Genomic DNA, 16,852 nt, shown 5'->3' on the forward strand with positions numbered 1-16,852 from the left:
ACAATAGACAAAAGGGGGCAGGTATGTACGGACGGACATCTTGTATGTCCACATGAAAGAAGCGAATGACTCAAAAGAAAAATCGGCTCTACATGTAGACAGGTAATTAGGGAATAATAAGGGCTTAAAAATACTTCTGAGCCAAGCATAGTGGTGAGTGTTTGTAATCCTTGAAACACACACACACACACACACACACACACACACACACACACACACACACTCACACCTCTCCTAGGGCCTCCAGAAGGAAGAATATTCCTGCTGATTTTCCAGTGAGAATGGTGATGGATTTCTAATACACAGAACTATAAACTAATACTTTCGTCTTTTTAAGAACCACCATTCAAGTCTACAGTTGTAGCTCAGGCCGGCCTCATGCTTGTGGCAATCTTCCTGCCTCAGTCTCTCGAGTAATGGGATTTCAGGCAGTCGCCATACTCAGCTATGTGTGTAGTTACTATAGAGACCAAAGAAAAGTAACACGCACACTCACAGCCATACCCCCTAGAAGAACAACTCAACATACTTTCTTCTCACCCTGTTGTCAAACCTTTCTAAGATCTCAGGGTTAATTCTCCTCGAGCTCACTGGAACTGGCATGTTGAGAAGGAAGCAGGGAGCTTGCCCAGTGATATGCTCTGAGTGCCCCAGCCTAGGAAGGCAGGGCTCTTTCCAGAAGAGCTGGCCTGCAGCCTAAGCCACTTTCTGTGGAGGCTGGATTGCACAAGAGTCACCCGTGCCTGTCCAGGTCAGAAGACAGGGAAACACCAGAGTCCCCGCTTGTAGGGGAACCGGGCTCAAGGCCTAGACTACTGTGAAAACAAAACAGAAAGCCAAAAAAACAGGCAGTTAGCTGTGAAATCCAGGCAGAGTGTTCACACAGGACTCTGCACACACAAGGGGCTTTTTATAGTATCTCACAAGCAAGTACTTTCCAAATGTCATCAAGGATGTTGCAACACACACACACACACACACACACACACACACACACACACACACACACACACACACACACACACACACACACGAGTTTGTTATATAACAACTATCCTGCTCTTTAGGCTTCATTGAGCGTCAATCAAGTGAACTTCCTTTGCTCTCTGTGTATGATGTCACTATTTCTGACTTGGGAACACAAGAAGGCTCAGATCAGGTCAAATGAACATGAGTAAAGGTCTGGGACCTCAGAGGTGGGCGTTCTTTGAAAGCTTCTACAGAGATCCGAGGAGGACACCTCCAACCCCCCACTATGGTGATACTGAGCTCCATCTGACCTTCTCCTCCTGTTCAGGCAACACTGGGGTTACAGACTGGGCTGCCAGTATTGCTAACAGTGCTTCGAGGCAGATTCAAACAGTGTCTTACAAAGTGAAGCATAACATGGTTCATAGACCTTTCCATCATTATCATTATTTCTGAGGAGTAAAGAAATAACAGGGAGCTGGGCGGTGGTGGCGCACACCTCTAACCCTAGCACTCAGGAGGCAGAGACAGGCAGATCTCTGTGAGTTTGAGGCCAGCCTGGTCTACAGAGCAAGCTCTGGACAGCCAGGACTGTTACACGGAGAAAACCCTGTATCAAAAAGCAAAAGCAAGCAAGCAAGCAAACAAAGAACCAAAGAAATACATGCCAGGGGATACTGATGACAGTGCCTTGGAATTATTTGAAGTGCTATTTAACTGTGGAAGCTGATTATTAAAAGAAATCTCTCTTTCCAAGGATACCGTCAGAGTTCATTCACTAGCATTGTGATTTTACAAGCAAGTGTCGTTTGAAATTAGATCTGCTAAGTTGGGGGTCTGCTCCCTGAACTCTGTGCTGGGCACTCGAATAAATACACGTGTAGTCTTTCCTTCTGTGTGAAGAAACAGCCACACCCCCCAACAGAATAGGGTGACAACCTGCTGTGGGATGGTCTGTATGTCAAATTGCTCTGATAGGTCAATAAATAAAACACTGACTGGCCAGTGGCCAGGCAGGAAGTAGGTGGGACAAGGAGAGAGGAGAATTCTGGGAAGTGGAAGGCTGAGGCAGAGAGACACTGCCAGCTGCCACCATGACCAGCAGCATGTGAAGATGCCGGTAAGCCACCAACCACATGGCAAGGTATAGATTTATGGAAATGGATTAATTTAAGCTATAAGAACAGTTAGCAAGAAGCCTGCCACGGCCATACAGTTTGTATGCAATATAAGTCTCTGTGTTTACTTGGTTGGGTCTGAGTGGCTGTGGGACTGGCGGGTGACAAAGATTTGTCCTGACTGTGGGCAAGGCAGGAAAACTCTAGCTACAACAACCTATAACTATTTCAAGTTGTATCTTGAAATTTGACCTGGAACTATGTTGATGAGCCTGGCCTTGAGCTCACAGAGATCCATCAGCCTCTGTCTACCACGTGCTGGGATTAAGGGCACATGCCACCATGCCCAGTCTTCAAGTTTTATCACTTTGTATATGAAAATAAATGATATTAAAGGAATTTCTCAGATCAGTGAAATTGCCATGAACTTCCTGATGTGGTATATTGCTACCTGATTGGCATATTGCTCGAGTCTGATAAAATAGTATATTAAATAATAGAGATAGATGGATGTGCATGGCTGAGGCATTGATCCCAATGGCTGAACAACAGCTCACCAAAGCTGTCTTTTCACTAGGACAAATAGCACCAGTGTCTGAGTTTGAGGAGTCCGGTGACGGTGTCACCCCAAACATCCTTACTCTGCAATTGTACTTATGGAAGGAAATGGAAAGGCCCTTACTGAATATGGAGCATACTTGTTTATTATACAGCATGATATAAGTCGACATTCCTCATGGCCCACCTGACCTACTAACTCGAGATGATCACCATCAACTATTGTTTTTACATACACACACACACACACACACACACACACACACACACACACACACACACGCCACACCATGTAAGCTTTACACAAATGATAGCATACTGTCCTACTGATTGTTTTAATCTTTACATCCTCAAGGCAGGCATTTTTGCGTAGATTCTATGGATCTGGTTCACCTATTTAAATCTGTAGCCATTTTATTTCAGGGTTTGCATACTAGTTTAGGTCCGTGATCATCTAGTCAAAGACTGTTAGGCAGGTTCCTCTTTGTTTTTTGCCTCCTCAGTCACTAACTGCCATTCTTCCTAGAATTGGAACTTCTGGGGAAAGTGGCTTGTACTCTTAATTATAGTAGCAGGTTTCCTCTGGCAATGATGCGGCGGTGTCTACACCTGCCACCGAGAGTGAGAATCGCTAATCTTTTAAAACTACTAGGAAGGATTTTAAAAACTACCTTTTAATTTTGCATTTTAAATTAACTATATTGAATGTCTTGGGATTTCCCCTTAAATGATTATTTCTGTAACATAATACAATACTTGAAATAAACCCTTCCTGGTGTAACTAAGAACCCTTCCTGGTATAAAAAATATCCCAGCCACATAGTGTTTCTAAGTTTATCTTAAAACTACATTCATATCCACCTCTCCCCACGTTTGTAGACTCCAATATCAGAATTGAGTTCAGATGTGCTTCATTATGAAAGACACCATTATGAAACACACTATTAGCTAGGGAAGTACTAGTTAATAAATTCTCTCTGCCCTACATTCATGCACATTGACATTAGAGAAGGCACAAATTACACAAAGTCATGGGCAGGGCTTGCCAACGGAGCACACAGAATGGCTTTTGGTTCTATGCATTTCCAGTGAGACCCTGCTGTACCTTCAGGGAAGAAACTCGCCCACTTCTCTCCAGCTGAACCCACAGCAAGGCCCTTAAACCAGCCATCAATGAGAGACTCTGGCACCAACCACCAAGTTGGAAGATGGCTGATTTCTAATTTGTGAACAGACTGCTTATAGTATTCACATTTTATCACCTGATTATGGACACAATTATATTAAATATTGGTAGGCTGATAAAATTACCTTTAAAGGAGGATTTACTCTGTACCACGACATATATAATTATTCACACTTAAAAAGCCATCACACTTAAAACACAGCATAGTCGTATCTAAAGGCTTTTACAGAACTTCATACCCAGAAGTTTGAGTATCACTTTATCATCCCAGTGTTTGCCTAGTTGCCATAAAATTATACAAGGTACCAGTGAACCTTACAGCTCTGTTATATAAATCAGACTTTGTAATTCAGATTTTATACATATGAATAATATGGAATAAAGTGCTACTTCATTTATAATAGGATATAAAAGGCATAAAGTACTAAGATTATTCTTTAAACTTGTATAAAATTCTGATCAATTATCACCGGCTTGTCTGATTTGGAGCGAGGGCAGAGGAGTGAATGACCTTAGTCATCGTTTTGTAGCTTTAGGAGACAAAGTCTATCAACTGAAACTCCCAGTATAAAAAGTATGTCCAAGCCAGGCATGGCTTTGCAAGCTTATTATTCCAGCACTCAGAGGCTGAGGTAGAAATAACTGCTATTCCAGTCCAGTCTGGGTTGGGCTACATAGAGAGATTATGTCTCCGAGATCTGTGTGTGTGTGTGTGTGTGTGTGTGTGTGTGTGTCTTTGTGTGTGTACATGTGTGTGTGTCTAGTATATCCCCTCACAAATGTACATGGGCCTGGATGAAAACACCCTGGGCTTTGGGTTTGGAGAATACAAACCTTGAACAGTTGGGCATCTGTGTCCTGTGCCGCTTGCTCACTGCTAGTCATGCTATCGGGTAGAGTTTTCACCAGGTCCTCCCTGAAAATTATCTGATTAAGGAAGGAGTTGGCAAGACTAGGGGATGAGTTTCTAGTGCAGTGGTGGTGTTTTCCTGAAGCCAGCAGGAATAAGCTGAACAACTAATATAGATCAAGAGCAGCCTGGGACGATGGACCAGTGAGGAGAGACAAACTAGCTAACGGAAGATGTGAAGAGGATGGAGAAGAGACACAGGCCAATGGGAAATGGTGTGTTGACAAACTTCTTTGGTCAGTAGGACCAAGAACAGAGTGGTAGTACGGAGGGAGAGGTGGCTGCTGGTTGTTAGTGTTCTAGAGGTCATAGCCACAACATTCATGTAAAGAAGGGACATTGCTCGAGGGTGGAGGTAGGAACTGGAAAACCATCCCAAACCTTTAGTTATTACTTAAGGAAGGAATGATGGTCTAAGTGAATTTTCATTCTAACAGTAAAAAGTTAGATGATCGCCAAAGTGGCAAGGTGACATCCTTAAGCAAGGTCTCTCTGTGTCGTCCTGGCTGTCCTGGAGCTCACTATGTGCTTATGCTTAATATGAAGAGAGAAAAAGATACAAAGGGTTTCACAACTTAGAAAAATTTACATAAGATATAGACTTCATTTTCATGGATTTAAGCCAGAGGGTTTTAAGCCGGGCAGTGGTGGCACACGCCTTTAATTCCAGCACTCAGAGGCAGGTGGATCTCTGTGAGTTCGAGGCCAGCCTGGGCTACAGAGTGAGTTTCAGGAAAGGTGCAAAGCTACACAGAGAAATCCTGACTCAAAAAACCAAAAATAAATAAATAAATTTAATCTTTATGTAATATTTACTATCATACCGACCAAATTGACAGTTGCTTTTGAAAGGTAATAGGTTGTAAGGGGTAGGCCATATAAAGTAACAGATTGTAAAGAATTTAACTTAGCAATAAGAAATTTAAATCCCCAAAGATCATGAATCTTCCTAACAATGTACAGAACTCTTTGTAAAGCTCGGAGCCTGGTTTGGATATGACATCATGGTCCGAGTCATCCACTTTTCCTCAGAGAATAAGGCACACAATTGCTACCATTACAAGTCATCAGTTTAAAAAAAAAAATCTGAAGAAAACAGGAATCATATATTATGGAGTGCCCAGGGTCCAGGGGCTCAGCTAAGTCCAGTGTGGGATCTGAGGAAAAAAATCTACGTATATTATATTCTTATGTCTGTTAACTTTATTCCTCTAAGACAAAATTCTATCATTTCAACTATAGCTCCACCAGGCATTCAAGGCAGGAACAACTCTAGATATACCAAGGTCTATATCCATCTACTTTATTTCTCTGGGATGAAATCCTGTCTCCATAACTACAGTTCCGTCCAGTTCCCTAGCTCACGGTCCTGCTAACACTAACTCCTATGCTTCCAGCCTCATCTTCATCCCCTGTATCCTCTTTCTCCATCTCTGCTGCTCTCTACTCCTGGCACTCAAAAACTCTACTCCAGATCTGCTTACCCTCATCTTCTCTTCTCTCTAGCCAAGCTGTTCTGTTCTTCCCTACAGAAAATACCTGCCCTTTCTTTCCCTGCGCACGTGGTTCCCTGTCTCCTCAGGACTGTTGTTTTCTCTCTCACCTTGATATGTAAAAACCCCTTTTGTTAAAAGTCAAAGTGCTCTGGAGAATCACTAGGCCTCCTCAAGGCGAGGGGATGACCTGAGCTCCATTAGCACAGGAAGCAAAGCTATGAGTCTCCTGCCAGCTTGTCTCCTAAGCTCAGCAGGGCAGTTAGTAACTTAGTAGGTTCAGCAGGTCAGGGGAGCTGAACTGTTTACCAATTGGTCTGGGCATGCTAGGATTTCATAGCAGAAGACAGCTGAAATATTAAAGGCTGGGTAACACCAAATATTCATAATAAATGGCTTTGCCTTTTGACAGACCCTTGGCCAAAGTTCAGCTTTAATACACAGCTGAATCTCTGTAATATATTCTTGCAGCCCACAAGAATATACGCCACAAAGAAAGGGAGAAGCCCCCAGGGCAGGATATTGACCAAGGTAATATCAAACTACAGATGTAAAATTTACAGTAACGCACTTCCTTCTCTAGTAAAAGTTAATCATCTTAACAGTCGAGTCTGAAACACCAAAAGAAAAAGCAAGATTTCCAAAAACTACTTTATTTTGAAAAATCTTTCAGTTCTCAGTATGGAGAAGATTAAAAAAAATCATTTCATACAATCTTTTAGACTAGTTTGTGACAATCCCACAGCAATTGCGATGTCAGTGGCTGTCAGAAATCTGCACATCAAATGACAACATTGCCCAGAACTGTTTTTATAGAAGTTCAGTGATGATCCAGATATCATTTTGTCAATGCTCTTTGTTAATAAATATTTTTAAACATTCAGTTGTGTTTTTCAAATTAGTGAAAATGCTAACACGAGATTCCTGGGCTAACCACACTACCCCCCACCCCCCATAAACTTCAGTGAATGTGATTATAGGTAACATGGGATAATAATACTTCCTAAATTGATTTCTGAAATCGTAATTTAGATTTTAATTCTATTATTTTAGATAGATTTCTGCCAATAATCACCGTCCACAGAACATTTAAAATTATCACTTCAGTACATACATTTTTATCATGATCCTATTTATTCTGTCCACTTCACTGTTTCTGTGTCTCAGGAAAATGTGAATCCAAATATAATATGAGCTTTCTATGTTGTATGATATTTTGTTTGTGTTTTGACAAAAAGAGCTTGCCTGGAGATCAGAGGGCAGAGCCAGCCACTGGTCAACCATAGAGGTCAGGCAGTGGTGGCAGCACACACCTTTAATCCCGGCACTTGGGAGGAAGAAGCAGGAAGATCAGGAGTTCAGGGCCACTCTGGGCTACACAAGATCGATCCAGTCTAAAGGAGAAACAGAGTGTGGCAGTGGAGGTGTGTGCCTTTGATCCCAGCAGTAGGCGGCGGAGACAGGAATGTGGGGTGAGTGGAGACAGGGTCTTGGCTACCCATTTGGTCTGAGGATTCGTAGAGGTAAGAAGTCACTGTGGCTGCTCCTCTGCTTCTCTGATCTTGCAGGTTATTACCCCGATATCTGACTCCTGGTTTTTACCGATAAGACTAATTAGGATCAGGCTTCATTTCTATAAATTAGCCATCCCAGATTTTGAGCGTTTTAATCAGGAAATGGACAGACTTCCAGACAATAGAGATTAACTTGACAAAGCCAGGAAAGTCCGATAAAGCAGCAGCAATATAACGTAGCATGAAATACAGGCAAACCCGATCCTGCACTAGATGGACGTGTAAGAGGGAAATGAAATGACTGAGCACGCCTCCCCAGCGAGAGGGCCTGAGAATGATAAAAACTAAATAAAGTACCTAACTGTGTTTTAAAGATCTCACTTGAGGCCGGGCAGTGGTGGTGCGTGCCTTTAATCCCAGCACTCTTCTGAGTCTGAGGCCAGCCTGATCTACAGAGTGAGTTCCAGGACAGCCAGGGCTGCACGGATAAACCCTGTCTCAAACACAAAAACAAAATTTCACTTGAACGTTGGCTGTCTTTCATGACCGTCCTCTGAGCTATTCCTTTCCTTACAGCCGCGGTCATCTCAGACATCAATACGCATCCCATGTTTTGAAGACATCATTTGTCTGGTCCCTGTTAGATACATAAGGAATGAGCACATATGAGGTAAGGATAACGTGGTTATTACATAAAGCCAGAAGGGCAAAGGAGAAGTTTTTCCAAATGGGCATATCCACAGGCCGTGACGAATTCCATCTCGGATATGATGCGAAGTCCAGGAAATAAATAGCATCCACGGGAGGAAGCACCAGGAGTCTCTGAGCCTGAAGAGGTGCATGGCGAGCTTCACACTCACAACTGCGACAGGGATCACCGTGGAGCAGTGGAGGAAAGGTCTTCTCGGGAGAGTCAAGGCAGCCTGAGGGGAGAGGCAGCAGCTAGCATCATTTCCTTCCTTGCAAAAAAAATCTCACAGCTGCATCTGAATATTTTAACATGTCCAGTGTCAACTGGAAATGCAAGAAAAACAGAACACTGCAGATGCACTGGACACACGGTTTGCAGGTCAGTGTTTCTCTTTTCACTCTCTATGGTACTCTATAGTAAAAGTACCTTTTTAACTTAAAATGTGAGATAATAAAAGCATGGCCACCATATCCTTTGCACCAACAATAAAATGGAGGTCTTAGGAATATGGTATTGGGGCTGGAGAGATGACTCAGAGGTTAAAATCACTGGCTGCTATTCCAAAGGTCCTGAGTTCAATTCCCAGCAACCACATAGCAGCTTATAACCATCTATAATAAGATCTGATGATCTCTTCAGGTGTGCAGGCATACATGCAGACAGAACACTGTATACATAATAAATAACTAAATAAGTAAATTTTTTTTAAAAAAAGGAATATTGTATTAATTTTATAAGTTTCCCAGTATTTGCTTAAAAAGTCACAAACATAATTTATATCCTAAGCATGGGATTTGTACAACTGGGTTTAAGTAACATTCAAAACTAAAAACACTTCTATATTTTTATGTGTATTTACACTTCCTTGCCGAGCCATCTCATCAGCCATATTTGAAAGTTGTTTTCTTCCTGAGATTTTTCTTTTTTAATTTCACTTATGTGTATCTGTGTGTAGGTATGTGTATAAGCATGCAGTTGACTTGGAGGCCAAAAAAAGGACATTGGATGCCCTGGAGCTGGAGTTACAGGCAGTTGTGAGCTGCCACAGCGGGGCTGGAAACCAGGTCCTTGGGAAGAGCAAGCAGTGCTCTTGACCACTGAGCCATCCCTCCAGCCCTATTTTAAAGTTTGTAATTGACAAATAATATGCAAATATAATTTAAGAAGTTCAGTGTGACATTCCCTACGTGTATATAAAATGTGATGGTTGAATTAGAGTAAGTGGAGTGTCTACGGCTTCATCAGCTATCATGTGTGTGTGTTGAGAATACAATTCCTCTTCACCAGCTACTCTGACACAGATATTGTCAGCTACAGTGTAGAGACATTAGTAGCTCTTCCTCCTGTCCAACCTCACCCTGGAACTCATCCTCGCTCCATCCCTTTCTATTCTATGACTTGTGCTTTATTAGGAGCTTTGTGAGACATCTAAGAGTACGTGCACAACAAATAAGATACTCCTTCATTAACACAGGGAAAAGGGAGGACATCTGTATCATAACTGTTTCATAACAGCCATGAATACTTCCGGATTTACTACTGGCATTAAAAGATTACTTCAAGTTATTATTTTTGTCCTTCTCTATGCTGAAGCTGAGGGAATAGGATTTTGCCCTGTGTTACCTTCGCTTACAGGAAATAAAAAAGCTAAAGTTTGTCTTGAGCCAGCGACCATTCCTCCTTCCGGCTGAGCTTCCGAGTCAGGCAACCCTGAGGCACTTTGTCTGTGACAAGCAGGAAGAAAGGATGCTTTCCCCTCCACTGGGCAAAGATCTCCTGAGCACCTACTAGGTGGGCCAGGTCACTTCCCAGGCCAGTGGCCCACAAGGCAAAGTCCTTGCTTTGAATCCATACTTCTTTTCTGAAATGTTTGTAACTTATATGCATATAAAAAGCAGGCAAGCTGGGCGGTGGTGGCACTTGCCTTTAATCTCGGTACTCGGCAGGCAAATCTTTGGGTGTTTCCCAGGAGTGATAACAGTGACGGCACACCCAGGAGATGCACAATGAGATATAGAGAGTATGAAGAGAAATGTAGTGTGGTCCTGAAGAAAGATCACACCAGGAGTGAATCCTGCTCGTTTGCACCAGTTTGCTAATGCATTCTCTGTGAGCCAGCAAGAACTTCTCAGCACAGTTAAGAGTTCTTACTTTATGTCTATGTGGGACTTTGTGACAGCAAATTTGATTAGCTACGTGTCTGTGTGCATCCTTAGGGAACTAATTACTCAAAAAAGTTGAATGAATTAGCGTTCCTGTTTCAAAGTAAGACATTCTCTCTAGCCTATGATGGCTAAGAAGACCGGCTTGGAGAGACTAAAGACATTAAAGCCAGATAACTACGGCGATGTCTTACCTTTAAAGATAGGGATCGAGCGAGAAAAAAATGGTCAATATCAATAACAGAGGCTAAAAATCCAGCTAAAAGAATTTCTCCAAAGTCAGCCTTCTTCTTGATTCCAATGACCACTGCCCATGACCACATGCCAATCACTCCATGTACTATGTTATCTGAGAGGGCACGAAGCCAATCATTTTGTTGAATTACGGAAAACCGGAGAAGTCTATCAGCTACTAGGCAAAAGATCCCCAGACCGAGGCTGGAAACGAGAGACTCTGTGCTAAAACACTGTTGTAAAGCATGAGTCTTTTCAACTTTGGAGGCCATCATAAACTGGGTCAGCATATAGTAAAAGCCATCAGGGGCCAACTGGCTATTCTTGTCTTCATCCTTAGTACCCTACAATAGAAACCAAAAGAAAAAGATCAGTGAAGGTCATAGACTGCCACATACTATTTACACGAACGACATCAGCCATCATTATAAAAACGAAGTGGAGAAATTAACATCCCTTACATAGTGTGCAATATGCTGTATGGTCAAAACAGTAAGTCAGTTTTACAGGAAAACCAGTTTATGTGGCACCAAGGAGAATTCCAGAAAGCCCATTGAATTTTATTTATTCCTGCTAGGCATTTAAATAGCTCTGTCAGAATGTGTATGATAATGACAGTGGGCATTCATTGTAGCTGTAAACACAACAACTGCTTCTATATTTTTGAAAAAAAAAAAAAAAAAAAAAAGTTTTCTTTCCGGGCTGGAGAGATGGCCGAGTGTAACAGCTCTTGCTGCTCTTTCAGAGGACCTGGAACACCCACAATGGGGTACTCACAACTGCCTGTAACTCTTGCTCTAGGGCATCTGATACTTTCTTCCGGCCTCTACGGATAGCCGTGTGCACATGGTGCATATGCATACACTTGGCACATACATATACAAGTAAAGTAAATACCTAAATCTTTTTTTTTTTTTTTTTTCGAGACAGGGTTTCTCTGTGTATTTGCCTTTTCTGAATACTTGGTACCACTGCCTCGACTCAAGAGATCCCTCTCTCTCCCGAGTGCTGGCCTAAATCTATTTTTTTTCTTTTAAACACATGTCTCTTTCCTTCAGGAAAACTGCTTGTCCCCATGGTACTTAAACTCCAGAGACGTCCAATTAGAGTTCCCTGCCTCTAATGTAGTGATAAGGGTCACCCAAACTAAGCCCACCAGCTTCCTTTTCCTAAGCAAACCTGATGTGGAATGGTCCTCTTGGAAGTCACAGGCTCCAAGACACAAAACAGCATTCTGTAGGCAGGGACAGGGGGATCCCTGTGAGTTCTGGGCCAGCTTGGTCTACACAGAGACTTTGTCTTAAAAAATATCCCAGACACAAAGACAAAAAGCTAATAACGAAGATATCAAATCCTTGGCTCCAGTGTCCAAGGTTTGCAAAGACGCCCTGTTTCTACAGTTCACACTTTTAAGAGCTTCTTTGACATCTCCCCAACAACCACTCCTTTTCTCTATTGCCTGGAATCATAACAACAAACCCTGAAACTTTAGCTTATATGAAAAGGCAGGCATAATTCTGTGCTGAGCTCTAATTGGGACAGGCTACTGAAATAATCTGTCAAACGTTTCAATGCTATGTCACAACTGGTTTTTAAACTTTTTATTCTATTTGTGTGGGCATTTGCCTACATTGTGAATGTGTACCACCCGCATGTAGTATTTGCGAGGTCCGAAGGTGTGGGTTCCCTTGGGACTGGAGTCACAGATGTGTGAGCTGCCATATAGGTGCTGGGAATTGAACCTGGGTCCCCTGCAAGAGCAGCAGCCAGATGTATGGACAAGTAGACTCTATAGTTCCTCACACTGATTTCAATTCTTCTGTATGTTTGACATTTCCACTTAGAAATGAGTCTAGGAAAATTCCAGAAAACACAACCTAACTGATATTGAGAAAAAGCAGATCAGTGGCTGATTGGATGGAGGACGTAGGGAGGGCTGAAAATCAAAGAAAGCTCTGGGACGATTCCCATATTCAGCTCCTTGTGATAGTTTCATCGATATGTCAAAATATGTTCAATTGTGTACTTTAAGTATTTGGATTTAATTTCATGTCAATTATATTCCAACAAAGATGTAAGATAAAGCTAGTGTAGTGTGCTTTATTGGTATTTAATGAGTGTGGTAGTGCAAGCCTGTAATACCAGCACTTGGGAGGTAGAGGCCAGTGGATCTTTGTGAGTTCAAGGCCAGCCTGATCTACATGGAAAGGTCCAGGCTAGCCATGGCTACATAGAGAGATCCTGCCTCAATAATAAAGTTATTTGCAAAAGAATGAGAAATGGCATCTCCTCCACTTTTAAGAGTGTTAATGTGGAGTAACACAGATTCTGAGAGAAAACGATCACCGCTGTACAGTTCAAAACACAGCTAAGTTACGGCACCTCAGCAACAATCCTGAATTTTAGGAGCTCTGTCTTAAAGAGACAAAGACATATTGGGACAAAAAGGAAAAACATTTCAGCTGTGTGTTGGTGGCACATGTCTTTAATCCCAGCACTCGGGAGGCCAACGCAGGTGAATCTCTATGAGTTAGAGGCCAGCTGGTCTACAGGGTTACATAGTAAGACTCCGTCTTGAAAAAAAAAAATCTACAGACTGGTAGCATGGCCCAGTGATAAATATATTTGTTGTACAAGCCTGGAGACCCAAGTTCCACCCCTATTATCCACGTAAAAAGGGGCTTTTTTTTTTTTTTTCCCTGAGACAGGGTTTCTCTGTGTAGTTTTGGTGCCTGTCCTGGAGCTTGATCTGTAGACCAGGGTGGCCTTGAAACTCACAGAGATTTGCCTGGCTGTGCCTCCCGAGTGCTGGGATTAAAGGTGTGTGCCACCACTGCCTGACAAAAGGGGAAAATATTTTTGTTATACTAAAAGTTATATTTCTGATACCACACAACATTTTATTAATGTTAATTGGTGTGTATTCCAAAAGGGATTGAATCCAGGACCTCAGAAATGTTGGCAGCACTCTCCTACCAAGCTAAATACCAGTCCTCTGCTGAGAAGCTAAACATTCATAGAGGTGTTATTTGGGATGACTTCTCTACCATAAGAGCCAATCATCTAATTTTTCTGCTGCTTCAAGAAGCCACTTTTTTTTTTTAATTAATGGTCTAAATTTGTTTCATTACATCCTCCTTATAGCAAATGTCACCAACGATGGGGACTTCCCAGCAAGCGATATGGTCATCTCCCTTCCCGTAATTTCTCACATTAGCCGGTCTTTTAAATTATACAATATGAGGATTTTTTTTTTCTACCAATCACACATTTCTACACAAACAAGTAAGACATTTCCAATGTCAAGGTCATTTTCTTCTTCAGTTCCTCCATCCCCCTAACCTTGGGGAGAAGCAGCACAAAACCAAGAGGTCTATAGTCCCAGCACTCAGGAGGCTGAAGCAGAAAGACTACTTCAGTTCAGGGATTCCAAGACCAACACGGAGGACACAGTGAGACCATGTCTCAAAAAAAAAAAAAAAAAAAAAAACAAAAAAAACAAAAACAACCAAAACAAAGTCATCACAACAAACAACGAAACAAAAACATGCCCTGCCTGCCCCAAACTGCCTTTATTAGGCTTTACAAATAAGTTCTCCTCACCAAACTATAGTTGCTGTAAAAGTCAGTACACTTGAATTCTTAAGTGCTAAAACACCGAAAGCAGATGCCAAATCTAATGCTGGCGATTAATAAAGGAAAAAAACACAAATCTTGTTCAGTTCACCCTGACTCTGAGGCCATCCCGATCTCTCTCCGCACGTAAAGTATTTAGCTCTTGTAAACGACTACAAATAAAATGCAGTTATGCCTCTCAACAAGTTTCCAACCCTAGCAAATTCCTCAAGTCCTGCTTTTCTGAGGTCCGTGTGATCTAGTAAGTTTTTGGATGTTAAACGGGGCGGGCAGGAAGTCTTAGCACTTGGAGGATTAGCTAACTCCGGGGCGCTCAGGACTCTGCTACTCAAGTTAGGGAGACAGTGACCTCTTCTGCCCAGACGCCCGCCCCGCCGGCTCCCGGCTGGGAAGAGCGAGCAGCATCCCGGGACCCGGAGAGCGGGAGGAGGAGGAGGAGGTAGGTGTGCAGCTCTGGCTCGACAGTGAGCCTGCCCTCCCAGCCCGCAGCCCCGACCCCCGACCGCCCGGGCTTCGTCCCTCCAGCCTCCCTTTGAACGCGGCGCGCTGCACCCGTCCCTCCCCGCCCGGCCCGCCGCAGCTCAGCCATACCCTGCTCGCTTCGCAGTCGGCGGGCGAGCCGGCGGCGCTCCGCCCCTCGGCCGCACCATAGAGACGCAGGCGCCGGCCCGAGCGGCCCGGTCCTCCGAGTCCCTGCGGACGCCGGGATGCAGGCTCCTCTCGGAGCGGCTCCTGGCGCTCGCAGGTGGATCTGGTTGGTGCCGTGAGGTCTACCAGCCTCCAAAGCCCGGGAGAGAAGTGGGAAACGTCCCGTCGGTGTCTTGGCTTAGCGGGCGTCGACTCACCCACCTCGGTGCACCCAAGTGACGGCGGGCAAGCCAGGACGGAGAAGTCACCTCACCTGGTGCAGGATGCGCAGTGGGTCTGGGTCTCAAAGGGACAGAAGTTTCTAACTTCCTTCAGGGGATGCCCCAGGGCTGGCGAGGCAATGATCTCAGGCCTGACACACCGCAGTGCTCCGTCGCCCCCTTGGGGATGTCTCAAGTCTTTGCTAGACACTGGTGGCGGCTGAGGCTGGTCTTAGGACAGCAGGGTCCTGGCAAGAACAATCATGACTACCAACCTGTTGCAAACAAAAGAGCAATACTAACTGGATTCAAATCTCCCTTCTGAAACTGTGACTATATATACTTACTGCCTTGCTGAGGCAGGTGCTCTCTTAGCACAAGGAAACATCTGGCGTGAAACAGACCAAAGATACCAAGAGGGACGTTCTTTACCTCTTCTCACTTCCTCAAAACAAGTCAGGATGGAAGACGAGGCTAGCAATATTCATGTCAGTTGGAATCTTCAATATCAAGTGAACTCCTGGGTCACCTCACACACATACCCTGAAAATTCGTCAACCTGAACTAATATATTTGTACTGCTTTAGGATTAGGGATATGGCCCTTATGGCAGTATGGTTGGTCTATGTGCCATACAGTCTAGGCTTTCTGGAAGCCTACTGGCTGAAGGCAGCCATTCATTCATACAACACATACTGAATACTTTTGTTGTACTAGGCTACAGAATAGCTTCAGATTAACCACGGAGCTCATTTACTGGACCACAAGGAACTACACTGGATAGACACTGATAAATACTGTTAAGGAAATAAACAGGGTGATATATTTGATTTGGGAGAGACCAACTAACTTTAGTGAGGTAGTTGGGAGAACTGCAGACAGAAACTTTTACTGAGACCAGAAAAGTGAAGGAGCCCAGAGTGTGGCTATAAAAGGGTGTTTGTCCACTCAACTAATTGACGTTATCACTCCTAAGCCACTCCATCCCTTTGTTCTTGTTTCCTGCCTTAAATGTCAAGAGCCTCATAGATTAGGAGTTAGACTCCCTGGGAGGGGGGGGCGCGGCAGACAGATAAGGAAAGGGGCCATGGCTGGCAAATTTCCAAGTTGGTCAGCTTCTTCCTTAATCTCCTGGCAGCCTCTGTCTCCCACCAGCCAGGTCCTCTGCTGATGGACTGGCTCAAGTTCAAAGCCAGATGAGGAAAACACCAGTTAGGACCAATCTAGCATCCTATCTGTCTCCAAACTGAACAACCCTAAGTAGGCAAGGGAACTCCTCAGGGGCTCCAGCAGCCCCAGCCCTCAAGAGACTGGATTTTCAGCTCTGTGTGTGCCCTCTCTGCTTTGCAGAGGGTTTTTTTTTTTCCCCTCAGAGGGTCTGCTGCACGCATTTCCTCACCCTCCATAAATGCGGTTCTTCAACTGCCGATTCTGTGATGGAGATTGCTCTGCTGTTCCCGGTTGAGCTTCAGATTTTCCCTGTCTTTTAACAGAGAGAACAAACCTGATCCAGACCCCTAGACTGTATCAATA

At 43.7% G+C, this 16,852-nt stretch overlaps 1 protein-coding gene across 2 annotated transcripts; it reads right to left on the minus strand.

The window, feature by feature from the left end:
- Positions 1 to 7,779: 7,779 nt before the first annotated feature.
- Tmem267 (transmembrane protein 267) lies at positions 7,780 to 16,553 on the minus strand. 2 transcript variants are annotated; one of them, XM_028885387.2, is made up of 3 exons: positions 15,373 to 16,553; positions 10,796 to 11,179; positions 7,780 to 8,671 (listed from the first exon to the last, which is right to left on the minus strand). In XM_028885387.2, the coding sequence occupies exons 2-3, from the start codon at positions 11,123 to 11,125 to the stop codon at positions 8,336 to 8,338; spliced, it is 666 nt and encodes a 221-aa protein (XP_028741220.1). In that variant the 5' UTR covers positions 11,126 to 11,179; positions 15,373 to 16,553; the 3' UTR covers positions 7,780 to 8,335. The 2 variants fall into 2 exon arrangements, with proteins under 2 accessions (XP_028741220.1, XP_028741219.1); XM_028885386.2 differs by having other exon boundaries at positions 15,063 to 16,553.
- Positions 16,554 to 16,852: the final 299 nt, after the last annotated feature.

This window comes from Peromyscus leucopus, chromosome 11, assembly GCF_004664715.2.
Source record: "Peromyscus leucopus breed LL Stock chromosome 11, UCI_PerLeu_2.1, whole genome shotgun sequence".
NCBI classification, from domain to species: Eukaryota; Metazoa; Chordata; class Mammalia; order Rodentia; family Cricetidae; genus Peromyscus; species Peromyscus leucopus.

Bases quoted from the DNA above. Each gene is read 5' to 3' on its own strand.
- Tmem267 (XM_028885387.2), bottom strand. From the start codon at position 11,125: ATGCTGACCCAGTTTATGATGGCCTCCAAAGTTGAAAAGACTCATGCT. The intron at 8,672-10,795 runs GTAAGACATCGC...CTCTCCCCTCAG, and splicing joins CTCGATCCCTATCTTTAAAG to GCTGCCTTGACTCTCCCGAG.